This window comes from Carassius auratus, chromosome 27 (genome assembly GCF_003368295.1).
Source record: "Carassius auratus strain Wakin chromosome 27, ASM336829v1, whole genome shotgun sequence".
NCBI lineage: Eukaryota > Metazoa > Chordata > Actinopteri > Cypriniformes > Cyprinidae > Carassius > Carassius auratus.
This window is the reverse complement of record NC_039269.1, coordinates 24674357-24701565: the sequence shown is the minus strand read 5'-3', so window position 1 is coordinate 24701565 and position 27209 is coordinate 24674357. Positions and strand designations below refer to the sequence as shown.

General features: G+C 41.4%; 1 protein-coding gene and 1 pseudogene across 1 annotated transcript; both read right to left on the bottom strand.

Moving 5' to 3' along the window:
- Positions 1-7685: 7685 nt before the first annotated feature.
- LOC113046467 (uncharacterized protein K02A2.6-like) lies at positions 7686-11918 on the bottom strand (annotated as a pseudogene).
- A 310-nt stretch (positions 11919-12228) lies between these two features.
- On the bottom strand, positions 12229-20356 carry LOC113046430 (phospholipid scramblase 2). The gene is made up of 8 exons (XM_026207285.1): positions 20125-20356; positions 19940-19964; positions 19336-19403; positions 19160-19214; positions 18870-19078; positions 18624-18785; positions 12459-12614; positions 12229-12318 (listed from the first exon to the last, which is right to left on the bottom strand). Exons 1-8 carry the CDS (start codon positions 20185-20187, stop codon positions 12298-12300), a joined length of 759 nt encoding a protein of 252 aa, XP_026063070.1. The 5' UTR covers positions 20188-20356; the 3' UTR covers positions 12229-12297.
- Positions 20357-27209: the final 6853 nt, after the last annotated feature.

The window sequence follows — 27209 nt, the reverse complement described above, 5'->3', positions numbered from 1 at the left end:
GGTCCCACAGTTATCTCTGCTGAGAAACGACAACTGCGTTCTGATATTCTGAACTACCTCTGCCTTTATTGCGCAGTGGCTGGACATTTTTCCACCTTGTGCCTGTTAAAATCAAGATCTCGCCAGTAAACTAAGGAGTACTGGCGAGCGCAACGGTCATCCCTTGAACTTTCATGAACCTTACCATCTCAGGAAATCACAGAGAGATTATTTATTTTCTTTTTTTTTCAGGCCCATTATACTCCCATTGTTCTTGTGCATCCCTGGCCTACTCAGCACAACCCTCAGACTGACTGGGTTAAGGGTTCTATTCACTCATGGAATTTGTTGTGTCATGTCACCTGTTTGGTGTCTCTTTGTCTGTGTCTAAGTATACTTAGTAAAATAAACTTGAAGTATACTACTTTTTCATAAGGGGATGTTTGTGGTTGAGCAGGGGTCTGATCCACTTTCAAGTTTAGTTTCTTTTTGTTTTAATAGCTTGAAAATGTTCCGTGGGCATTATGTAGGCAAAGTAAATAAAAATGGCATAACTAATTGATGGCGATGGACTGGAATTGGGAGCCACTTGGTTAGACCGTGACAACTAGTAGAGGAGGTAACCAAACATTTGGTGATGGGGATATGGGAAGAAGTCCTGTGGTGTTGATTATATTCTGTTGTATTTAAAGAATTTTGTGGATGTGTTTATTCTTGTTTGGTGTTTTTTTTTTTTAGTAAAGTTAAATAGTCATTTGTTAAAGAGTTTAAAGATATCTTTTTCTGTGTTGCAGTCTCGTCAGTGTCCTTTGTTTATGCCCTGCAGGTAGTTTTTTTTTTTTTTTTTTTTGGATGGTATCCATGAGTAATGAGCCTATACCCCCTCCCCTTGATCTTTACAGGATACTCTACGACAGAAGTTAATATTCTTTTTTAGATGGTAATAGTTATTTTCTTTAACCAATTATTAACTTTCTTATAATGATGAGCCCTGAGCCTATAACCCCTCCCCTTGATCTTTACAGGATACTCTACGACAGAAGTTAATATTCTTTTTTAGATGGTAATAGTTATTTTCTTTAACCAATCATTAACTTTCTTATAATTATGATGACTTAATCTGCGCGAGCGCAGTATGCATGTGAGTGTGTTTGTGTAAACTAATTTAAATCAATTAGATTTTTTTGAACCCTCAGATTCTAGATTATCTAAAAGTTGTAACTCAGCCAAATATTGTCCTATCCAAGCAAACAATAGGTTACTGTCGTAACCCTGGTTTTCTGCAACATCGAGGGGAGAGATCCACCTATGGGAAGGGCATCCGTACCTGACCTCTGCAGAAGCATCCAATTGCACCAAGTCTGGCTAGACAGACAGAAGCGCAGACAGGCAGTAAGTATATTTGCTTCTCGTGTGGCAAGTGGGGCAAAGCTGGTGGATCTCTCCACCTGATGTTTAAGAGAACCGGGGTTACGACAGTAACCTATTGTTCTCTTTCATCATCTCGTGTTCGAGTTCCACCTATGGGAGAGACATGGACAGCTCCCTGATTGCCCAATACACTCACAGTGAGGTTCTGAAAGCCAGAGAAGGACGGTCGCCCCAGAGAGGTGGTGCCTGACATGTCCCATACTCATGAACCTGCAATACTGATTCACAATCGTGACTGCTGTGCATATGCAGCGCATGAAAAAATGTTAACATCACACACATGATAACAAATGTGCATATAAATACACCCAGAAAAGGAATGTAAAAACATCCTTACTGACAGAGATGTGCATGGCCAGCCGGCCCATTCACTCCTTTTGCATCACTTCCAACGGGGTTGCAGGGAAGGGATAAGAAGACCGCACCCCTAAAACCGAATGTGCTACCGAGATAATGGTGACATCCAGCCGGTAATAATGCACAAAGGTATGAGGTGAAGCCCAACTGGCAGCGGAGCAGATGTCCTTTAGCGACACTCCCCTAAACAAAGCCCAAGAGGTGGCAATGCCCCTTGTGGAATGAGCTCTGATGTCCCTTGGTGGCTGCATTCCCTTTGATTTATAAGCCAAAGCTATAGCATTCACAAGCCAATGTGAGAGGTGTGGCTTAGAAATAGGATTCCCTCCATGAAGGGGTGCCCATGAAATTTCTTCCAAAAAAGCACTCCTCCTGTTCCTATATGTCCGTAAAGCATGGACGGTACACAGATCATTTAGCCTCTCATCCTCCGGGGAGGAAAAAGGTGGAGGGGTGAAAAGCGGACAGCTCCAACACCTCCGAAGTGAATGCAGGGAATCACTTCAGCATGAAGGCCGGATTAAGAGAGAATTTAGTGCACGAAGGATGAACCGAAAGTGCATGTAGCTCACTGACATGTTTGGCTGATGCCAAGACCAAGAGCAAAGCTGTCTTGAAGGACAGCAGCTTTAGGGAAATACTTCCAAGAGGTTCAAAAGAATATTGAGACAGAGCCTCCAACACCATGGAGAGGTCCCACTCAGGAACAGTTCTACTGATGACTGGCAAGCGGCGATGGGCACCCTTCATAAATCCACGGATTAGAGGATGCTACCAGACTGTTGAGAACTGTTGAGCCCACATGACAGGGGGGCGCCACGGCTCAGCATATAACAGAAGGATTATCTCCGCCAGCCATGGTGCTTTGGGCCACCTGGGTGCTATCAGAATGAGAGACAGGCCCTGCTCTCTCACCCTGGCCAGTGTAGGAATTATCAGGCACAGGGGAGGAAAGGCATACAGCAGCACTCCGGGCCACGGGTGGGCCAGTCCATCTACCCAGAGGGGCGTGTCCACATCCTTTAGCTAGAAGAACATAGGACAATGCTAGTTTTCGCGCGAGGCGAATTGATCTACGGTTGCCTGTCCGAATCTCATCGATAACATATCCACTATCTGCGGGTGAAGGCGCCAATCTCCGTAGAATGGGTTTCCCCTTGATATAAGATCCGCGCCTCTGTTTAGAAGGCCCGGAACATGAGTCGTGCGTAACGACAAGAAAACCCGTCTGCTCCACACTAAAAGCTTGTAAGCTAGAGCGTGAAGTTTCGATGAGCGCACGCCACCCTGACGGTTGATAAAAGCCACTGCCGTGGTATTGTCGCAGCGTACGAGAACATGATGTTACTGCAGGCAAGGGAGAAAATGATTCAGAGCTTTCCATACGGCCATAAGCTCGAAATAATTTATGTGCGCTGAATGTAGTCAGCTCGGCCACAGACCGTTCACCGTTCTGCCCTCCTGGGTGGCACCCCAGCCTGTTAAGGACGCATCTGTCATCACAACTTTCCACATCATAACCATCCCCAGAGGGGTTCCCTGTGCGTAAAAGTCTGCGCTCTTCCAGTGGCGCAAGGCTGCCGAGCAAACGTGCGTCACTATTACAGAGCGGCAAAGATCGCGCATCGGGCTGAAATGTAGTAACAAAACCCATTTCATGAATTCGCTCATTCTCAGGAGTCCCAGTGGTACAACCTGGATAGATGAAGCCATAAGACCCTGCAGCCTGAGGAATGTGCGATATTGTACTTTTGCCCCCACTCTGAACTGCGACAGACAGTTCATAAGAGAGAGAACGCGCTCTTGAGAGAGACACGCTCGCATAGAGACTGAGTTCAACTCCAAACCCAGGAAAATGACATTCTGAATGTGTGTAAAATTGCTCTTGCTCACATTCACTCTGAACCCGAGAGATGGGAGATGAGAACCCGCTTATATGGAAGAAAGCATCTTTCAGGTCGACCGATGTGAAGCCATGAGTCAGCATTCTGAAATTGTATTTCCTCAAATGTTTGAGCTGAATCGCTCCCTTGTTTAGGAGGGAGGATATTTCCTCTTTCAGAATGTGTTAGGAGTTCTCCTGCGTGTGTGAAGAGAGAACGCCATTGAAATGCGGGGGTTTCATTGCAAACTGCAGTCTGTATCCCTGCATTATAGTACACATCACCCACTCGGGAGCCGAAACAGTTTGCCAAGCCCATTTGTGATCTCCTTCCACAAGGGTAGAGAAGGAGTTCTCTTTTCTAGCTGTTGCCCTAATTTGTCCAAAATCTCTACCTGGTAAACAGAGAAAAGAGACGAGACATTCAGGGCCCTGACAGCCAAGACCGAGGACTTGTATGCGGTCTGCTGAACTGAGGCAGAAAAATGGTCCACCTTGTTGGGCAAGACCGGCTTATGGGGAGCGAGCAGCCCGCCCTGAGCGGGGTTAAGGTGCCTGGCGATGGAAGGCACCCATACCATGAGGTGCCATATCCTTTACTTCAAGGCCCGAAAGGCCGTGTTTTAGAAATTGAGCGGGTTGCTCCAATTGTGCCTCATATGCTTAGGGCACGCTGGAAGGACGGGGAAGAGTTGTTTCCTCGGACCGGGAGGAGGTCCCAACACTTTTCCATTGTAAATATCCCTCTCTTGGTCGGTGGCACTCTGTGGAGCCGACCACTCAATATCCACTCACACACTTCCAGGAGGATGGACTGAGGCAGGGCTGCGTGGCCGCTAGCCTGGGGAACGCCAGAGGGTGGGATGGCCTCCTTGTCCTCTGAGACCCCGAGAAGGGCCACATCATCCTCATTGCCGGAACCGGCCGGTTTGTCGGTGAGCATGAGGTTGCCCGCGAAGATGTCCTCTTCGGGGAATGCGGGATTGGGCTGGTCAGCCCAAACATGTCACCGTGTCCCCCATCTGAGTCAGAAAACCCGAGCTCGGCGCACTGGGTCGCTGCAACTTTAAGACGGAGTCGTAAAAGCTTTTTGGGCAGCATAAGGCAATGATTGCAATTTTCCGGGTTCTCCAAGGCTTCTTGAGCATGTTTAAGGCCCAAGCAAACCACGCAGAATGGGTGAAGGTCCTTAGCAGCAATGAGCGCTCCACACGCAGCCGAGCAGGCCCATGATAGGCTATTCCCCGGAGAAGCGGTAGGTTTAGAAAGCGACATACCGGAGAATAAATCTGAAAAATCCGTGGCGGGCAACCATGTGGGGCCTTACCTGGCATTGGCTGCGCTTACTAAAATTGACCCTTATGACTGGTTTTGTGGCCCAGGATCACACATATGGTGATAGATGGCCAAAAAAGCATGTTTTGGAGGAGTCTGTGTGAGGGTCAGTGCAGTTTATGCAGCAAGGGGTGGTTGACTGTTTTTTTTTTTATTATTTGTCTAGGCTTGACTGTGTTTATGGGGTTCAGTCTAACATGTGTTAATGCATTTTTCATGCAGTGTTTGGGGTAGCGCATGACAAGTGACGCAAGTTACTTTTTTAAAGTAACTAGTAAAGTAATTCATTACTCTTTAATTTAGAAGGAAATTTAAGTCTTTAGTTACTTTTTCAAATAAGTAACTCCAGTTACTTTGTTTCCATGTATTGACTGACAGCTCTTGTGTTGCTATGTTGAGAGAAAATGGGAGTAAGTGCAGAGGTGTTGTGTATGCTGTGTGAACATGATGTTAGTTCTAAACTAAATATGACCATGTATTTAATCATCTCACCTGCTCAAACCTCAAACTGATATTCAGTATTCCCCTAAATGATTAAAAACTAGATTTTAGAAAGTGCTTACAGTCAATTGGAAACTCAGAATGTTATACAAACCTGTAATAATTAAATGTTACATAAGATCTTAATTTATGTATTTAATCAAATTTTATTAACCCCTTCAGACCTGAATTATGTTTCAAGTTTCTGAAAAATATAAAAGTATATTATCCCAGCTCATGAGGCTTCCATAATGAGACCGAATAAAAATATTACAAATTTCAATACTCTTTAATCGTAATTTTTTTTGTCCATTTCAATGGACGTCAGGACAAAACAGGGGTTCTTCACAAAAATTTACCATTATGAAATACAATAATAAACATAAAAATAGTTGGTCTATACTTTAAGCTTCTTCTCAAGGTCAAAAACTTGAATAACATCTCAGTATAACATTTCAACCTTAATATGGTCATTTTAGAATCATTTTGTATGCATCTTTTTTTTTAATCAAACACTTGAACATAATAACATTTCAACTTTAATTGTAAGGTTTTTGCTTTATAGACTGCACATTTGTTTATTCATAACAAAATGAACCTAGGAATAAATCAAGTCACATTAGAGTCATTTCATGTGTGCATCTTTGAAACAATTTCTCTGTGACATAAAGCAGTAGTGCACCTTGCACTTATCACAGAAGATGTGTGTTTTCTGTGGTGAAGATGTGACTGCAGGCTTTAAACTAGGTGACATGCTCCAAAAAAAGGGGAGGGGGGGCAGACATGTCATGTCCTTTATAATTGACGTAGGGTCCGAATGGGTTAACTAATGTCTTCGCTACTATAACCTTTCTAAAGCTTTATTGTCTAGGGGTACATTATATATGTTTAATATAGGAAGTGGAAATACATTAGTAGAGGAAAACGGGAAATAGAAACTATCTAATGTCTTATGAACAGGACACAGTGGTTGCATCCTTTAGGAGGTACAGAGAAGAGCACACGATTTTCTAGACTCTTACGGGGAGCAACACAATTTTGTAATGCATTACTTTTAAAAGTAACTTTCCACAACACTGGTTAGCTGGCCCAGTGTGTTGTGATGCGCTAAACCGTCTAGTACGTGTTCAGAAATGTCATGCCCCTGAGCTCAGAATGCACTCCGGTGGTATTGTAAACAATGGTGTCTTCAATATTGCTTATCAGTTTAAGCCCGAATGAGACCCAGAGTATATTAGTGAAGAGGATTGCGCAGAACCTTGTTACAGGACATTTCAGAATGGTATGTTATATTTGTGTGACTATACACATAAGTATATAATTGGAACTCTGTTCATTTTTGGAGCGTGTGTATGAGTGAGAGATTCAGAGCAGAGCGTGTGCAGAGCAGGGGAACGCGAGGAACAGGATTAAGAACTACTGCTATAGATCATTAAATTTGAAACTTGTGAATCCATTAGAATCGTTAGAAGACAGAATCGCAATGCATATATGAATAGATTTTTTCGTGCACCCCTTGTTTTGACGACATGACAACAACATGGCCTTGACCCCTCTTTTGCATGTTCATGGAGGTGGGGTTTGTGTAAAATTTTGGGTTTGTGACGTCAACAACCCAGGAATTAGCTTGTTGTAGTGCCTATGAGGCATATTTGCAGGCATTAAACTGCCATAATTTTAAAAGACAATATCTCTGTTTAACTGAACTTTCAGTATCATAACTTGCATATATTTTTTATGCTCAAACAGCATCAGTACACACTAACTTAAAAACAGTGAAATCACAATCAACCACCCCTTTAAGCAAAGAAACAAACAAATCAATATGTTCTGACACTTTCAAAATGCTTTTATTTTTCATATAAATTTGTATATATTTTGCTGTGTTCTGTAATTATGAATGGAGAATCATCCTCAAACTTAATCCAGAACTTGATAAAAATTCTTTATTTCAAATATACTTCAAGACTCTCAAAATCTAGTATTATTATTTTTTCCCCTCTGTTAACTCTTTTCTTCTTAGCTGACTGGGATGTTTACTGAAATTGGTGGATGTGGCACAGCCCTACCTGTGATAACCCGAGTATTTAAAGATGCACGCAGACATTGCTGTTTATCGTCTTTACTAAACTCAGCAGCAAATACAGAAACTGGCTTGCAAAACGGTAACAACACATTCAAAACATCCGGTGTGCAACAGCTTAACTAGGACCGGGGGGGGAAATAACATACAAACATTCCGGGTTTCACCCCGGCCTACACCGCAAATAGTCCCTCTGCAACACTTCTCCCTCTTAAAGTGCAAACATAAAACATTAATACACACACTGTAAGATAAGTGCCTCTCTACCAGGAAAAACATTGGTAGCAATATGAACATCAAATTTTTGTTAAACAAACAACACTCTTTTATATGGTATTTTTAATGTTTGCGTATCTGTAGCTCAACATGTCAGTCTGTTTGGAGGCTTGTGTTGTCTCTTAGATCTCCTAAGCTCAGGAATGGTGTCCTCAGAACTGGAGGCAGGCTCTGGTCCCCCAGGTATGCTCTGAGCAGGGTCAGCCGTAGCTGCCTGCTCCGACAATTCATCAGGTGCCTCCTCTGAGGGCTCAGACACACCCTCATGTGACATTTCCGCGTGCCCTGGAGCTATTGGCACGGCCTCTGCAGAGCCGCCCCCACTGACTTTGCATGAAACCCCGTGAGAACCGTGAGAACTCTTCCCTCCCCCATCATGGCGGACCCGCAAGTGATCTTGGTGCCTGCGCACCTGCCTACCATCACATAATTCCACAACAAAAGATACTGGCCCTGTCTGGCGGTGGATTACCCCTGGCAACCAGGGTGAACCTATGGCAAAGTTCTTGACATACACTCTGTCCCCTGGGTGAAAATGTCTCTCTTTGGCATGTTGGTCCCGCCTTGCTTTTTGCTCCTCCTGATACCTGGCAACCCTCGCTCTGATGTCTGGCTGGAGGAGGTCCAGATGAGACTTTGGTCTCCTCCCCAGCAACATCTCAGCTGGAGACACTCCCGTAGTTGTGTGTGGAGTAATCCTGTATTGAAACAGGAAGCGTGCGAGCTTGGTTTCCAGCGATTGTCCCGACATCTTCCGCAGCCCCTCTTTGAAAGTCTCCACAGCCCGCTCTGCCAAGCCATTGGACGCGGGATGATAGGGGGCAGTGCAGACATGACGAATCCCGTTTCTATCCATAAACTCCTTGAAAACCTCACTGGTGAAAGTGGGCCCGTTGTCTGTCACAATTGTGTCTGGCAGCCCATGTGTTGCGAAAATGCTTCTCAGTGTGTCTGTAGTAGTAAGTGCAGTAATATTTGACATGATATGTGCCTCGAGCCACTTGGAGTGCGCATCCACTAGCACTAAAAACATCCGACCCATAAATGGGCCAGCAAAATCCAGGTGAAGTCTGGACCACGGACGGCCGGGCCACTGCCATGGGTGTAGTGGCGCTGCCGCTGGCATCTTCAGGTTGCTTTGACACTGCGAACATACCTTCACCTTTTCTTCTAAAGCACAGTCCATCCCAGGCCACCACACAAATGATCTGGCGAGACTTTTCATACGGGAAACCCCGGGGTGGGCCTCATGTAGCTCGTCCATCACTTGAGCCCGCCCTGGAGGTGGGACAATCACTCTGGAACCCCAGAGGAGACAGCCATCAAGGACACTTAATTCAAGTTTGCGCTTGACGTAAGGTTTGAACCCCTCCTGTTCCACAGTGGCAGGCCACCCCTGCATCACCCACCTCTTCACCTGCGACAACACTGGGTCTCTTTCAGTCCACAGCTTTATTTGCTTTGCTGTCACTGGAGCCTGTGACAGTCTGTCCATCAGAAAAACAGTCTCTGGGGGAAAGCCTGTGTGGTGTGGTGTGTCTGGGAGAGGCAGACGGCTAAAAGCATCAGCATTTGCATTGTCGCTACCCGCCTTGTACTCTATGCTGTACTGGTATGCTGACAGGGTTAATGCCCAGCGCTGTATTCTTGCTTAGGCCATGGGTGGAATGCCCTTTGTCTCACTGAACAGACCCATTAGAGGCTTATGGTCTGTGAAGATGGTAAAAGGGCGACCAAACAGGTAGTGGTGGAAACGCTTTACTGCAAAAACAACCGCCAGGCCCTCCTTCTCTAATTGCGAGTACCCCTTTTCTGCTGCAGTAAGAGTACGTGACACATAGCTGATTGGCTTTTCACTTCCATCCTCCATGCGGTGCGAAAGAACTGCCCCCAGTCCATACGGGGAGGCATCACACGATAGAATGACCTCCTTGTCTGGGTCAAAATGTACCAGCAGTCGTGTTGAGTGTAACAGTCCCTTTACGTGCTGGAAAGCGTTGTCCTGATCCTGCTGCCATCTCCACACACAGCCTTTGTGTAGCAGCTGGTAGAGTGGGGCCAGTACGGTCGAGAGGTCTGGTAAAAACTTCCCATAATAGTTCACTAGACCCAGAAACGACCTAAGCTCTGCAATGTCCTTTGGTGTTGGGGCTTCCTTAATTGCTCTCACTTTGTCTTCGACTGGAGACAAGCCCTGAGCTGAAATCCGATGGCCCAGATATGTGACACTTGGAGCTTGAAAAACACACTTACTGCATTTCAGACGCAGCCCAGCCTCAGACATTCTCTTTAACACCAGGTCAAGGTTTTGCAAGTGTTCCTCTTCTGTTTTACCTGTGACGAGAATGTCATCCAGGTAGACGGCAACCTGGGGAATGTTCTGAAACAGATTGTCCATGGTGCGTTGGAAAATAGCCGGGCTTGAGGCAACTCCAAACACCAGGCGGTTATACTTGAATAGCCCCTTGTGAGTGTTTATAGTCACATATTGCTTAGAGTCTTCATCTAGCAAAAGTTGCTGATATGCGTGACACATGTCTAGTTTAGTGAATGTTTTTCCACCTGCTAGTGTAGCAAATAGGTCCTCCACTCGCGGTAGGGGGTAGGTGTCGAGCTGTGAGGCCTGATTAATGGTCATTTTGTAATCCCCACATATGCGCACTTCCCCGTCCTCCTTCACCACTGGCACTATTGGGGCTGCCCAGTCAGAAAACTCCACAGGCTCAATCACCCCTGCCCTTTGTAGCCTTTCCAACTCCGCCTCAACCTTAGCTTTCATGGCATATGGTACTGTTCGTGGTTTGAAGAAACGCGGTTGTGCTTTGGGGTCCACACACAGTTTAACTGTGGTCCCTCGGAGGGTACCCAATTCCTCTTTAAAGACATCAGCATATTTCCCTATGATGTCCTGTACCACAGTGGTATGTTTGATTTCACCCCAGATCTGTCCCCAATTCAGGTGAATTTTCTGGAGGAGATCCCGCCCCAACAAGCTCGGTCCCTCCCCCTCGACCACAAGCAGTGTCACCGCGGCCTGCTGTTCTTGATATACAATGTCCACCTTGATAGCCCCCACGAGTGGAATGCACTCACCCGTGTACGTTCTGAGCCTAATACTTGTCTCTTCCATTGCAGGTGCACCCCCTGAGCTCCACAACCTGTTGAATGTGGTTTGACTGATTACTGAAGCTGAGGCCCCAGTGTCCACTTCCATGTTCAGCTCTTTGCCATTCACCTTAATTGTTGCATATATGGGCTGAGCTGGGGCTGGCCACGGATATTAAACATGTTGAATGAGCACTGCTCCTCAAAATCCTCACTCTGCAGGTGATGTGTGTTGGGCTTAGGTGCTTTTCCCCATCCTTTTGTCTGTTTATGTTTAGCACCCCTGCACTTTTTTGCAATATGCCCCCTTTTCTGGCAATTATGGCAAACAGCGTCTTTAAAGCCACAGTCATTCGCAAAATGCGGACCCCCACAACGATAACACTCTGTGGGTCTTCCTGAACTACTTTTGCTTTCTTTTGCTACAAAATGGGCAGTATCTGATAGCGTCCCTCCCCCTGCATTTTTTATGTCCATCGTGTTGTTTGCCGCCGTCTCCATGGCTAGGGCAATGTCCAAAGCCTTTTTGAAAGTCAGTGTGGCTTCACCCAATAAGCGGCGGTGTATGACGTCATCGTTAATTCCACAGACTAACCTGTCCCGCAACATGTCCTCCGGCACTGCCCTGAACTCACAGTGCTCGGAAAGCTGCCTCAGTTCCGCTACAAACTCCGCCACTGTCACTCCTGACTTGCGTGAATGCGTGTGAAACTTGAAGCGCTGCACAATCACCGAGGGCTTGGGATTGAGGTGATTTTGCACCATCTCCACAATTTCTTTGAACCCGATCTCTCCCGGTTTCTGCGGCGTTGCAAGATTTCGGATCAATCTGTACGTTTTAGCCCCGCACAAACTCAGGAGGATTGATCGTTGTTTCTCCTCATCCACAATGTCATTAGCCAGGAAAAAGTGCTCCAGTCTCTCGACATATTCCACCCAGTCACCATCCTTCTCGGAGAACTCACTGAGCGAGCCGACAGTAGCAGCCATAGTTTTTGTTTAATTATTTGCCAACTTCTTTGCTGCCGAACCGGCTGACTTACTGGAACATTGGCTTGGTTAACGGTTTTAATCCTCGTCGCCAGTGTGATAACCCGAGTATTTAAAGATGCACGCAGACATTGCTGTTTATCATCTTTACTAAACTCAGCAGCAAATACAGAAACTGGCTTGCAAAACGGTAACAACACATTCAAAACATCCGGTGTGCAACAGCTTAACTAGGACCGGGGGGGGGGGATAACATACAAACATTCCGGGTTTCACCCCGGCCTACACCGCAAATAGTCCCTCTGCAACACTACCTATATCTTATTTTCCAATAGCCAAATGCCACTGATATGCAGACACACAAGAGGGTTGCCCTTTGTTATGTGTAATACATGGAGTCCTGAAAATGAATTAAGTTATACTATAATTAAAAATAATAAATAATAACAAATGAATAGTTATAATTTAAAAAATGTATACATTTCGTAAATTACAACTCTTAAAAAAATACGGTACAAAAATAAGTTTAACAATACTTACAATAAGTATGCAGGCTCCCAGTGCAGTAGCTTTCTTTTTGACATCTATGTTGCTTGGAAAGCTGATCACAAAAGCTGCATTTGATCCCCTGCTTGAGAATGGTTTGGTTATTTTGCCAAATGATCTGTCTATCGCTGCTTCATTCAAAGACACCAGCTGTAGTCACAGTATAAGACAATAACAACACACATTACCACATTAAGCATTAAAGCACAGTTGGTTACTAGTAGGCTTGGGCGGTAATACGGTAATATGGTATACCGCGGGATCTAAAAATAGCAACGGTATCAGTTCCAATACCGTCATACCGTTAATAAAATAAAATAAAATAAAAAAACAATGCACTTAAATAGGACACAAGGATTAAATATTAAATATAATTTATTTAATGCCTAAAAAAGACAAGGAGAAAGAGAGAGGAGGGGAAAAGATGGCGAGTTGCGCACCGAGTGATCTGGTCTCAAAAAAAAAGAACATAAATTCTGCAGTTTGCCAGTATTTCGGGTTTCGACCGAACGAGAAGGGAGAGGTGGTAAATAAGGACGAGGTTATTTGCAAATTGTGCCCTCACGAAAAAAGATGACTCTGGGAATATGCTGCAAAAAAAAAAAAAAAGCCGATGCAATGGCAGGTCCTGTCGGCATCGGCAACGTAGAGGACCGAATCGGAGCTGAAATAACAGCCTACTGTTTAGAGCCAGTTAGTCAAGGAGACGAGGACCCACTTCATTCATGGAAAATTGTGACTGGTGTTTTCCCCAGATGTCGCGAGTTGCACGAAAGTACCTGTGCGTCTGTGCCACAAGCACACCAGCGAAGCAGGTTTTCAGCACCGCATGTAAAGTTGTCGGTCCACAGCGTGCCCTAGCGAAAAATCTTGACTAGATTGTATGCCACTTGCCATTCGTTCCTATTGGCACTGTTTATTTTTTATTTATTTAATGGATTCGGGTATTTTTATTTGGTTTTCATTAAAAAACTATTTTGGAAAGAAGAGTGGAAAGAAGTTGTTTTTATTTAAACGTATTGCTTTTCAATATTTTTTAATATATATATATATATATATATATATATTTTTTTTTTTTTTTTTTTTTAATTCAACTCTGGTTGAGTGTTGTGGGTCTATTCGCTCTTTTTTTATAAGCTGCTCTTTGTTATTAAAAGTTGTTCGTGCAGTGTGATTTTTATGGATGGGCGTTTTTCCGCAAATATCACATTCGAATAATTTTGAGCTCACAAAAAAACGAATATTCGAATATTCGTTTATTTAAATTAAGTTTAATGAGACAGACGTTATTTTTCAGCAACATTTATTGTTTCTGTCATTTTGGAACAAGCTTACACACAGCTTGAACATTACACATCGTGTTTTGTAGCTGAAAAACTTTAACAACGCAAACAAACAAAAGTAGCCTACAGATTAAAAGCAAAAAAAAAAAAATGAACAAAGAAAAAACGTAAAGCAGCCTGCAGCAATTATGCCATTGTACAGAATGTAGCTTACACTTAACTTTGAAACTGTCTGCAATTTTTTTTGCTTTTATTTCTATTGTTTTACATGTTCTTGTTAAGAAACAAGGGCATGCAAACATGATCGGGGGAAAGTCAGCTCCTTAGTCTGTTAAAAATAAGGCCGGCCGCGGAGAAAACGCGCTCTGACGGCACAGACGTTGGCGGGACTCACAAATAACGGTGTGCTAAGTGAATAAGTTTTGTGAAGCGCTTCGTGTTTTCTTTTCACCACTGAATGGGATCCTCATCTGGTGGAATACATGGCTCCAGCAAGAACTGTTCCCACTCGTCTTGGCTGGACTCTCTGTAATCATCGCTGAAGAACTGGAGAAGAAGATATTTTCCAATGAGTGGGCATTGCATCCTCTTCATCGTTGGTGACGCACCACTTACATCAAGGAAAATGTTCTGATAATGTTCCAAAAAGGTTTTTTTTGTCTAGGGCAGATGCGAGAAGAGGAGTTTTCACTGCATTCTCCAAGTTAGCGGTGTTTATTCGTTGCTTGAGAGACGCCGGAACAATGTTCTTGAACGCGGTATCTGTGATTCTCCACGGCATATTTGAAGTACTGTAGAAGACCGCAGTTCTTATTCATTCATTAATTATTTTTTTGCTTTCATTAATCTTTAAATATGCCGCGGAGAATCACAGAAAGTCACCGAATTAGTTTTTATTGTGGACTTTTTCCCTTTTTTCTTTTGGCAAGCAAAAATATATCGAAATTCGAATATAATTTTTATTTATCGAATAATTAAGAGCCGAACGAATATTATAATAATAATATCTGTGCACACCCCAAGTGATTTTATTGATTTGTGTGCGCATCTCTGCGCAAAAACTGTTCTGTATGTTTATGTTAATTTAATTATGTTTGACTATTGCTATTTGTTGCTAATAAAAGTTGTTAATATTGTTGTGCATGTCATTCTGTTATTGTTTCAGTATTAGTGTATGGTATTCAGTTTCTGAATGGTTTAGGCACAATCCAACAGTTTGGTGATGCTGTCTCAGCCTTACGTCATATTTTTTTAATTATTCACGGTAATACCGTATACCGAGGTAAAATAGGGAGGAGGTTTGACGGTATCAAAATTTGGATACCGCCCAAGCCTAGTTACTAGCTATTCCTTACGTACAACATACTCCCTATTAATGTAGTACCTTTTACATTTACATTTACATTTATTCATTTAGCAGACACTTTTATCCAAAGCAACTTACAAATGAGGACAGTGGAAGCAATCAAAAACAACAAAAAGAGCAATGATATATAAGTGCTATAGCAAGTCTCAGTTAGCTTAACACAGTACATGTAGCAAGGGCTTTTAAATAATATAATAAATAAAAAAGAAAGAAAACAGGATAGAAAAATAACAAAACAAGCTAGTGTTAGAGATCTTATATATATATTAGTGGTGGGCATAGATTATTTTTTAAAATCTAGATTAATCTCACTGTAATCTTGAAATTAATCTAGATTAATCTAGATTAAAATGGCTCATTCAAATTCTGCCGAAGGAATTCAGAATATGTGTGTTACCCAAATAAAATTGACAAACAGTAAGTCTTTGAGAAGGGGTTTATCGAGCTAGATTGTGCATTAGAAAAGGGGCTCATCTCCTGTTTCCAAAATGCATCACAAAGAGCTTGAAAAAACTGAAAACTGATTCCACATTGCACAAGCTGCAAACAACCTTATACCTGTTTCACACATACTCCATCTGCAGTGCGTATGTGTTACATCTTTTTTTACGCACGAGCTCCATGTTAACGGATTCCAGTTGCGTTCCAGCAGCGATCGTTTATGTACCGAGTAACGAACTGCAAACACGTTCTGTGTGAAAGCACATACAGTCCGTGCTGCACCACATACGTAATGAACACGGGCTGCATACGCACTGCAGGCGGAGTATGTGTGAAACAGGCATGAGCAGGGCCATAGCTGGGGTCAGCGGGGACCCGGAGAAGGTTGTATCAGTGGGCCCTGTATGAAATTGTTTAATTTGTATGTTCATTTATTTATTTTTATTTATTTGTGCTATTTACACAATGTTTAATTTTTTTTCAAGTTTGTAGGTGTCAAGGTACAGAAACCAAATAATTAAATGTAAAATAGCACTGGATAGTCTTCAATGTAAAAATGAAATATACAATCAAACCTACATTTATTCAGAAACCTTCAACATTTCTCACATTATTAAAGTTTTGTTATATATATATCAAAAATTATATCTGGTGTGTGAATAATTTTTGGTTTGACTGTTAAAACTACAAAGTAATTCAGTCAAGAGCAGTGAGTGATTTTCATTTTTCACTTTAAGAGACGATGAACGCATCCAATATAATACACATGAATTGGGCTCTTTCAAATCTTTTTGTTTGTTCAAACTGTGATTTGTATTTGTTCGTTCAGGTGCAGGAGGGACTTCGAGGAGAACTTCGCAGAAGAGAGCTTGGTTTAGTGTCGCTGTCCGTGTTGTTTTTAATTTTATTAATGAAAAACATGGCAAAGTTATCAGCTATTAGAGATGAAGCAGGAGGGGAAGGAGGAAGACAAGGGGCAAACAGTGTCTAAACAAGATGTAAGAGTGGAGCAGAAAGTATCAGTAGTATGTTAGCATCAAATGATGCTAACAGTTTAGGGGAAGGAAGTGAAGATGAAACCATTTCAGATAGCTGGGTGGGTAAGAGTGAGCATAGGTTACGTCGAAAAGATGACATTTGGAGGGGTAAGTGATGTGTCAGGGACCATATTGAAGTTAAGAGTGAGGAGGAAGTGATCCGACATGTGCAGTGAAGTAACCAGTACATGATCAGTAGAGCAGTGTCGTATATAAGTAAGGTCCAGTAGGTTGCCTGATTTGTGAGTAGCAGTAGTTGACACTCGATTGAGATCAAAAGAGGCGAGTGTGGAAATCAGCATACAGAGGTTTATCTATATGGATGTTGATATTTAATAAAATACAATATCATAAAATTATAATAATTAATAATAATATATTATAATAATAAATAATACATTTTAATTATATTATACAATTTAAATGAGCAACAAGACCATAAAAGCTATGAAAAGAAAAAAAACATCTCAGGTTACTTATGTAACCATGGTTCCCTCTGTAGGGAATGAGACACTGCATCCTCTAGGGGTTGCTATGGAGAACACGTCATTGCAACCCGTGTCTGAAGTATACATTGAAAAACACCAACATGTCCGGCGACAGCACATGTTGTCACCCCCATTGCGGCTATAGTATAAATAGGTGCCGGGAGAACATGTCATCCACTTCTTTGTATGAAGCTTGTGTCCGAAGCATGGCAGGAACCATAGTTACACAAGTAACCTGAGACATTTCCTTTCAAAGGAACTTCAAACTGCGTCCTCTAGGGGTCATTTATACTATAGTCACACATATAGTGGCATCATGGGCTGTCGTCGGCCAACGTGTTGTTCAATGTATGCTTCAGACACTGATCACGACGAGGTGTTCCCCATAGCCACCCCTAGAGTACACAATTCGAAGTTCCCTTGAAAAGGAACAAAACAAATCAATGAAACACATTTTCGTATCATGTTTTTTGCCTTCATTGTGGGGATCTTTTTTTTTAATTCGTGCTCACTACGAGTGAGTAACTTAAAGGGTTAGTTCATCTAAAACTTAAAATTAGCCCATACATTACTCCCCCTTAAGTAATTTTTAAGCCGTACCGCTTGTCGATTAAAGACTCCAAACACAAGACGCGGGAAAGCTGAACAGAGTAGCCGGTTACTCGCGCTTTGTTCGATGCGCATGAGAGAGAGAGCCGTGTATCACGGACAGCGACACTGAACAGAGCTCTCTTCTGCGAAGTTCTGCCCGAAGTCCCTCCTGCACCTGAACGAACAAATACATATCGCAGTTTGAACAAACAAAAAGATGTAAAAGAGCCCAATTCAGTACTCGCAGTGTTCTGGTGTTCCGGGCTCACACAGAGAAAGGCGTAGATTAATTTCAAGATCACAGTGAGATAATCTAGATTAAAAAAATTTATCTATGCCCACCACTAATATATATATATATATATATATAATGTTTTGAATATGGATATTTTTCATACAAAACTGCACTAATTCGCTACAGGAGGCCTGTGTTCACCCCCCGGATCCATGCGAGACACTTTCTTTATGGATGGGTGCTTTTTATTTCACTTCTTTTGGACTGATGCATACAACACCTGCTAAGTGGCATTAAACAGCTTGAAAGATCAAAGACATTTTTTTTATATAACTCCGACTGGATTCGTCTGAAAGACGTCAAATACAACTAAGATGATTTGAAAGTGAGTAATTTATGGGCTAATTTAAATTTTTGGGTGAACTAATACTTTAAGATGAGAAGAGAAGACAGCTGTAAATTTTGGTGACATTTAAATTTAAATAAACTGACTAATCTGTTATGGAGCTACTCTTTTTATTTACTACAATGTGATTATGTTATAAAGTATGTTATATTATATTATGTTGTATTATATTAACCCTACTTCAAGCATTGACTAGAATGATTATGTGAAGGAGATGTTTAAGGGTCCATGATAGAAAATATCTTGGTTTAATTTTAAAACAATGAAAGTCAATGGGAAATTGAAACTTGTGTCTAAGTGTATGTGCTTCACCTCAAAGTTCTCATCTGTGCAGCAGGTACAACCTACACATGGTCCCACAATCTTAATTACTGGTTCACCCCGTTCATTCTCAAGAGTGAATTTAGGTAGGCAAACATGCCAGTTTTGTCGAACGTGTCCAATGGTAGTGCCCGGTGGAGACTGGACCTCTAGCTAAAATATAAAGACAACACAATGGCTTATATACAGTATATAAACATAATGAAGGTCTAAACAAGACAAAGATAACATACATACCTCATGGCTGCTGCAGGAGGTACAAACAGATGGGTGCACCATTCTGATGACCTCTTGATTTGAGTGGTCAGTAACATTCATTTTGAAAGGATGTCCAGCACCATAGCATTGCCTTTCACAAGACTCGCTGTCCTCAACAATACTGAAGACCTTGTTCCCCATGCTATCCTTCACAGAATATCTGCTGACAGGCTTTATTCCACAGCAAACTTTAAGAAAAGAAAAGGTAGGAGATAAGAGTGTTGCTTATTTGATTTTGTTATGATTTTGATAAATGCTAATAAACAAACCCTCTGCAAGAGTTTCTTCTGTAGTTTGTTCTTTGTAGACAACCAATTGATCCATCTAAAATAAACAGACAAATGCAAAGAGCCTGTTATTTTCATATGTTAGAGTAGTATACATTCATAATGATAAACAATCTTATTATTTTTAAGAAGCATCTCCATCTCCAGTCCTATCTCACCATGGTCAAGGTCTCCAGATGAGAAGGACAGTGGTATGGGTCTGGTGAAGGAATCATTGCCGTGTCCTCTAGTGAAGGATAAACAGACATAGCATGTGTATGTATTGCAGCATCGTTCAACAAATTGTAATACGCTGAAATCCATAGTTTACAAAATAAATAAATACATTTATATCACTATTTTATTATTCTTTTGTAATCATTGAAAGTTCACTTATTTTAATGCGTTGACTAACATATTAAAGCAAATGTAAAGTACTTCATTATAATTTAAACTGTGTTATTTGATTTTTTTATTTAAAGTTATTTTAAATTGCAAGATTTCAAATGTAATTACAAATATACTGTATTTATTAAATACAACTCATACAAGTTTCAGTAAAATGACATTAAAGTATTTTAAGTAAGCCTGCTTCAGTGGGTCAAAACAAAGTGCTATTAAGTTTAACAATGCATTTCTTATACATTTCAACTGTAAAACATTTTAATTGAACTGTATATAATATGCAATTAAAGTGTACTTTTTTCACAAGGGGTCATATCTTGGCTATCCTATTGTAGTCAAAGAAACAAAATGGGGATAGACCACACTTTACAGACTCACCTGACAATTCCATATTGGATTTAATCTGTAAACGGAATAAGAAAAGAAAAAACTAATTAATATATGGTTTTAAATCTTATGGTAAACATTCCTCTTAAATATTATGGTAAATGCATATTCATATACACAATACACAATTTAACATGATTTAAAATAAACAATTTTAAATAAGAGATATAACTTACCGGTGAAGTACAATTTCTCTGTTGGGCAGTGGTGCTGATAAATACAGTAAATGCTTTTCTCATGACACACAACTAGTTTTTGTTGTTGGGTGTTTTTTAAGGAGGTTTGTGGTTGACCCACTTTCAAATTCCAAGTAGTTACTTCTGGTTTTAACAACATGAAAATGCACGAGCTCTATTGTCAAAATCACCCCAGGCTGACCCTCTCTCACTCAGCCCTTACGGTTTCTGGTTTATTAATCACACTATAAAGCACACACACACACTTCTTCAGTAGTTGTCTGACTTCATCAAGAGAGCATATTCTCACCTACATGGAAATTTACCTCAGAGTAACCTACTTTAAGCCTTAGTGAACCTCATTATATCCTAGTCACCCATATTGTCAAAATCATATCTTTACTATCTAAGGCATCTTTTCCTATCATCTGCCTGCTTGTCTGAGTGTCTAATCCTGTAAGAAACATCCAGTTGCAGCCTTCAACATTATCTGCAGTCATTTCTCCTGCTCTCCAGCCTGCTTTTGAATTGTGTTCCCATTGTGTGTTTAATAAACGTATACCTATTATTGTGTCTAATACTTAGCATGACACTAATTGTGATTCTAATAATTTTAAGTAAATATGGCATAAATAATTGCAGGCATTTCTCCCCCACTGTTTCCTTGTTTGCAACCTCTGGATGTCTGCTTTATCTTTTTTCTCTCTCTCCAAATAACATGACAATTGTGGTGGTTGTGACTGTCAAGTATACACTATCCAGTTTGTAATTGATCTGTGGCACAGAAGCTGTGGGTTTTCATGGTTTGTTTACTTGTCGTTCCAATCTTATCCTGTATCCATAAGTGCATCTGTGTTTCAGACCACTTTCACCTGCGCAGTCAGTCACATATTGTGAAGTATCAAGGCACCAGAAGAACACTATGGCTACTGGCTGTCAACAGGTTACCCCTCTACATAAAGTTGGTGTCTCAAAGCAAGGCAAGTTTATTTATAAAGCACATTTCGTACATAATGGTAATCAAAAGTGCTTTACATAAAACAAAGTAAAATAATCATAACAATAAAACAGTGAATTTAAAAATGTTTAAAAAACAAACAAAAAAATGGATTTAAAATTAATTTGAAACTGTTAAAAAACTAAAAAAAAATATACATAAAATACAGTGCAATCAGTTCGGACATAGCACACTTCTCATTCAATGAATTCACAGCTAAACAGATTATTTTGAGTCAGGATTTAAAAGTGGCTAATGTTTTAGCACATCTGATCTCTTCTGGAAGCTGATTCCATCTGCAGGGGGCATGGCAGCTAAAATCACAATCCCCTTATTTTGTGTGAACTCTTGGTATTTCTCGATCCTAATGATCTGAGTGGTCTGTTAGGTTTATATTCAGATGTATATATAGGGCCATTGAGTAATTTTTAAACGAGTAAAAGTAGGTTACTTTAAAATAATCCTAAATACAACATTAGAAGCCAGTGTAAGGACCTGAGGACTGGTGTGATATGCTCAGATTTTCGGGTTCTAGTCAGAATCCTTGTAGCAGCATTCTGGATGAGCAGTCTGTGTGGAAGTAAGTCCACCATGCTGATGGTAAAGGCATGAACAAGTTTCTCTAAGTCTTGACTGGAAACAAAACATCTAAATCTTGCAATGTTTTTGGGATGATAGTATGCTGATTTAGTTACTGTTTTGATATGACTGATGAAACTGGGTCTGGGGGAATTGTCATGCAAATTATATATATATATATATATATATATATATATATATATATATATATATATATATATATATATATATATATATATATATATATATAATTCATACTTTCCAAATGTTTACTGCATAATGAAATTGACCAAATAATATTTTGGTGAATGGTGCTGAAGGGTTAGTAAATACATACTCAGATGTATAGGCCTTAATAATTGTGCAATTATGTCATTCTCACCCAACAGGGCAACAGAGAAACTTTAACATTCTGAATAGATTTCCCATGATGAGCAAACTAATGTGCCAGTTGTGGTGTTCTTCAGCTGTAGGTGTTTGTGGTTTGTGCTGCATTTGCTTCACTTACAGATAACACATGGAAACTCTGTGTTACCTTCTTATAAGAGACAGACGCAAACTGAAACGATTATTGACAATATGTAATTGGTCAGTTTTCAATTAAAGACCGTACAGTTCAAATAAACATAAGATATTTATGTGCCCCATACTATTTTTAAAAGTCTCCTAAAGTATACTTGCTGTTAACAAGGGGTAATATCTTGGCTAGCCTCCTTGTAGTCAAAGAAAAAAAACGGGGATAGATAGACAACCCCACTCTTTACAAACATTCACTGTAAAAAAAAATTGCTCTACAAAATAACACTAATATATGTTACAGAAATGAGTTGAACCAGACAAATTAAAGAGTCTATCAAAGCTGTGTTTGGAACACGAGCCGAATTCCTCAGGAAGTCATAAAACATTCTGTGCCACAAGACCCAAGCAAGATGACCAACCAACTTGTTAACACAACAGCTTTCAACATTAACACCACTAGAACAATTATTTACAATTTTAATTCGAAGAAGAGAAATTTGGTGTCAAATGTGTTGTTCGTAATGGAAATGCAACGCTGGACATCACATGTAAACCCATGAGATCGAGTTGAACCCTTCCATTGACTTCCCCCCACCTAGCAGAACCAGACTGAAATTCCTAAGGGGGGGGGACTTGTAATCTGGTCTTCACCGAACATCCCTATGTCAGAGAATGACAAAGAAACTGTCTTTTGTACATATATATATGGACCAAAATGAACTCCAAAATGACTTCTAAATGAATATCATTCCATCGCTTAACTCCACATTCATTTATATGTAACCCACACATTCGACTATCATGTATAATCACTTATTGTGTATGTCTTTTGATAACTATAGGATACATAGTCATGTCTAGTATTGATATAATCGAATCTGCTTGCTTGAATTAGTTCAGACAATCATTTATTTGTCAAATATATCATAACCTGGTTATAGGAATCATGTCCAAAATTAGACCCTGCAAGAGTGGGAAAATTCAGACCACATGCTTGGTAAGATAAACATATGATTTATGATACCCCCGAGCCAAGACAATATCTGATTGGTCAAAACAACATTTGAGGTGTGGCCAACAGGCCAGTTTAAATACTTAGGACACCATAAAATCTTTGCTTTTAGTTCTAGCCTTGCTTTTGCTATCAGTCATGCCAGCTTTTAGTCTCTAGCTGTGTTTCTTTTAGCTTTTAGCTTGTAGCTTTGCTACCTAGCTTTAGCTTTTAGCCATGCTGTTAGTCATCACTGTTCTTTGAGCGCGGTTCCAGCATGCCTGCCTGCTGCTACTTAGCCACGATGAGAAGAAACACCACCTTAGTCTCGTCAAACTTTTTTTATTTTCTTTTCTGTTTGAGAGTTTCGTGTTCTGAGTTAAGTTTTGTAACGTCAAGCCTCCGACGCCTGACCTTGGGTGCCCGTTCAACTTCAACCAGCTCACACAAATCCATCTTCATCCAACGCCCAACAACCACAGCCTTCCCAAGACGTCACTTCAAGGACTACTGAACTTCCAGCCAATCAGCGACAACTTTTCACAGGAGACGCAAGTAACCTCCAGACTGTGACCTTTACTGGTGTATCTAATATAATTTTAACCTCATTGAGGAACTCAATCCGAGGGCTAATTTCGTGATTGATGGTTGTTCATGTCTATGCAATTTAACGTATTGCTGTAAACTTGGGATTCCATATTTACATTCTCTCAAACTAATCTTTCCCTAACTTTCGATCTTCCTGCAACTTGTGTGAATGTGTGAGTGCGTTTATGTGTTAGATTAGTTTATATGTCTTAGATTTGTCTAATAAAGCCTTATTCATATTGAAAAGAGAAGTATCTTGTGTTTTGTGCTTACAAGTTAATGTCTTAAACTGCCGATCTTGTTACTGTGCTAATTGATAGTCTTTTCACTATACTTTGGATATTAATATCCAGCGCAGATTTGATGTTAAACGGCTTGTTCAGTGAATCGCAGGGCGTCTCAGTGATCAGCCGTGAAACAGTGATTCTGTTCAAATTCCCTTTAAATTATTAAATGATTCCCTTTGAGCTAAATTGACCTGTTTCCGTTACATCTACTAGCAGCTCTGGTTGCCAGCATTGTACTGTTAATTTACAGCTCTCTGCCAATAATTTATAGCTCTTCTTTTTACTGTATGTTACCATTATTTTATCATGTGGAAACTTGTTTCTGTCATGTGTATGTTCCCGTTTAGTTTCTGTTTGTCCTTATTTGGTCCTTCCTGTTTCTGTCTCCATTTAGTTATATTAGTTCCAGGTGTTTCTCATTATTAGTTATCCTTAGTTATCACCTGTCTCCCCCTCGTTATCTGCCCTATTTGAATTCTAGCCCATTCTCTCCTCCCTTGTCTGGAACTTTTGATGTTATCCCTCCCTACTTGTGTCTTCCTGGATGTTATTAAAGACTGTATGTTTGAATTGGACTCTGCGTCTCCTTGGTCCGTGCTCCTCACAGTAGCAAACCTTGTTTCTTTTTCATTTTTGAAGTTTTTTTTTCTATTTCTCTCCGTGGCCATGGAAATAGCCATTCTGTTCTCCGCACTAGCCCACAGGGATTTTCCCTTCATAGAGTCTGCCTGGGAATTCTGTGGGCTTGCCACTACTATGGCATTGGATGATGCCACAATTAATTCTCTGTTCTGGATCAGGGCCAACTACAATTGCCCCGTGGACCTCCCAGACACCACTGGACTGAGCTGGAGGAAAGGGATGCTCTCGTAATCAGGCCCGCTGGCCTCTCTTATGTCAAGCCAGCCGACGTTGACTCAGCTCTCTTAGGCATGGCACTACTTCCAGAGTTCTCGGCTTCTATCCTTACCCCAGAATCTGCTCCGAAACTTGTTTTGATTGGTAAATCTGTAGTGTTTTACAGTATATTACTGTTTTTGCCATGGATTAATGTTAATCCACTGGTTTAACATTAAGTGTGTTTCCGTGAATTAATAATAGTTTTTTACAGTCAAATTACATTTCATGCTTTTTTTCCATCATTAATGTTGCTAAAAGACTTAAGATACCTTTGGTGGAACTTTCACAACCCATCTCTGCGGTGGCACTTAATGGTCAGCCATTTCCCTCCTTCACACATTCCACAGTCTCAGTAAATCTCATGTCTGGACAACACACTGAGAACATTGACTTTCTCCTAACTGACACTCCTGCTGCTCCTGTGGTTTTGGGGCATCCCTGGCTGGTGCTCCATAATCCCCACATAAACTGGGGAAAAAATACTGCCTTGTCCTGGAGTGAATATTGTCATGCATCATGTCGGATGTCTGCATGTTCTCTTGTCTTGTTCTGTGTTCAAGGATGATCACACTGACCTGTCTAACATGCCACGTGAGTACCTCGACCTGAAGAGAGTGTTCAGTAAGTCTCGGGCTGCTTCTCTACCTCCGCATCATCCCTATGACTGTGCTATAGAATTATTGTCAGGTACATCTCCACCTAAAGACAAATTATATTCGCTCTCTAATCCGGAGAGTGACGTCATGGAGAATTCCTCTTCCTCTCCAGCGGGTTCGGGATTTTTTTCATGAAAAAGGACGACAGCTCTCTTTGTCCCTGTATTGACTCTCAAGGGTTGAATGACATCACGGTGAAGAATACTTATCCTTTACCGTTGATGTTGTCGGCTTTTGTGCGTCTGTACGGGGTGTCATTTTTCACAAAATTAGATATCCGTAACACTTATCATTTGGTTCGCATAAGAGAGGGGGATGAATGGAAGACCACTTTTAATACCCCCAGGAGGCACTTTGAGTATCTTCTTCCTTTTGGTCGATGTAATGCCCCCACAGTATTCCAAGCACTCGTCAACGATTTGTTGAGAGATATGGTAGATAAGTTCATTTATGTCTACCTGGATGACATACTGATATTTTGTCAATCTCTCCAGGAACATGTTCAACACGTCAGGCGAGTGCTTCAGAGGCTGTTAGAGAATGGGCTTTTTGTCAAAGCAGAGAAATGCATTTTCCATGCACAGTCTGTGCCTTTTTCGGGATACCGTCTTGCCCCAGGGGGTGCGCGTGGATTCCAACAAGATCCAGGCTGTAGTAAATTGGCCAACCCCAGAGTCTCGTAAGGCCTTGCAGAGGTTTCTGGGCTTTGCCAATTTCTACCAGCGGTTTATTCGCAATTTCAGTCAGCTAGCCGCTCCTTTGACTTCCTTAACCTCCATCAAGACTGCTTTCAGGTGGTCTATTGCAGCAGTAGCTGCATTTTCCAAACTAAAAAGCTGTTTTGTTTCAGCTCCCATCCTTATTGCCCCTGATCCGTCCCAGCAGTTCGTGGCGGAGGTTGACACGTCAGAGATGGGTGTTGGCACGGTTCTATCCCAGCGTTCCCTCACGGACGGTAGGGTGCATCCTTGCATGTATTTTTCTCACCATTTGTCCCTCGCTGAGCGTAATTATGACATTGGTAACAGAGAGCTGTTGGCAGCCAAGCTCGCTTTGGAAGAGTGGCATCATTGGTTGGAAGGTTCGGGGGTTCCTTTTATTGTATGGACCGATCACAAGAATCTTGAATACATCAAGTCCGCTAAAAGATTAAACTCTAGGCAGGCTCATTGGGCTCTTTTTTCAGTCATTTAGATTTTTCTATTTCTTTTCGTCCAGGTTCTAAGAACATCAAACCGGATGCGTTATCCCATATTTTTGAAGTTTCGGATTGCCCATTTTTCCGAACCCATTGTACCGCAGAAAGTGTTTATTTCTGCAGTCACGTGGGAGATCGAGTCGAAGGTTCGCACAGCCTCTCAAGGGGTAATGGCCCTGCCCGGATGCCCACCGGGTATTTGGCTTGCTCTGTCTGTGCTGTTTCGAAGTCTTTCAGTCGACCCCCTGCTGGACTCCTTCAGCTGCTGTAAGGGTAACAGGGTAACACGGTGGTTTTGACCGTGGTGGATCAGTTTTCAAAGGCAACTCATTTCATTCCTCTGCCCACATTACCTTCTGCCAGAGAAACA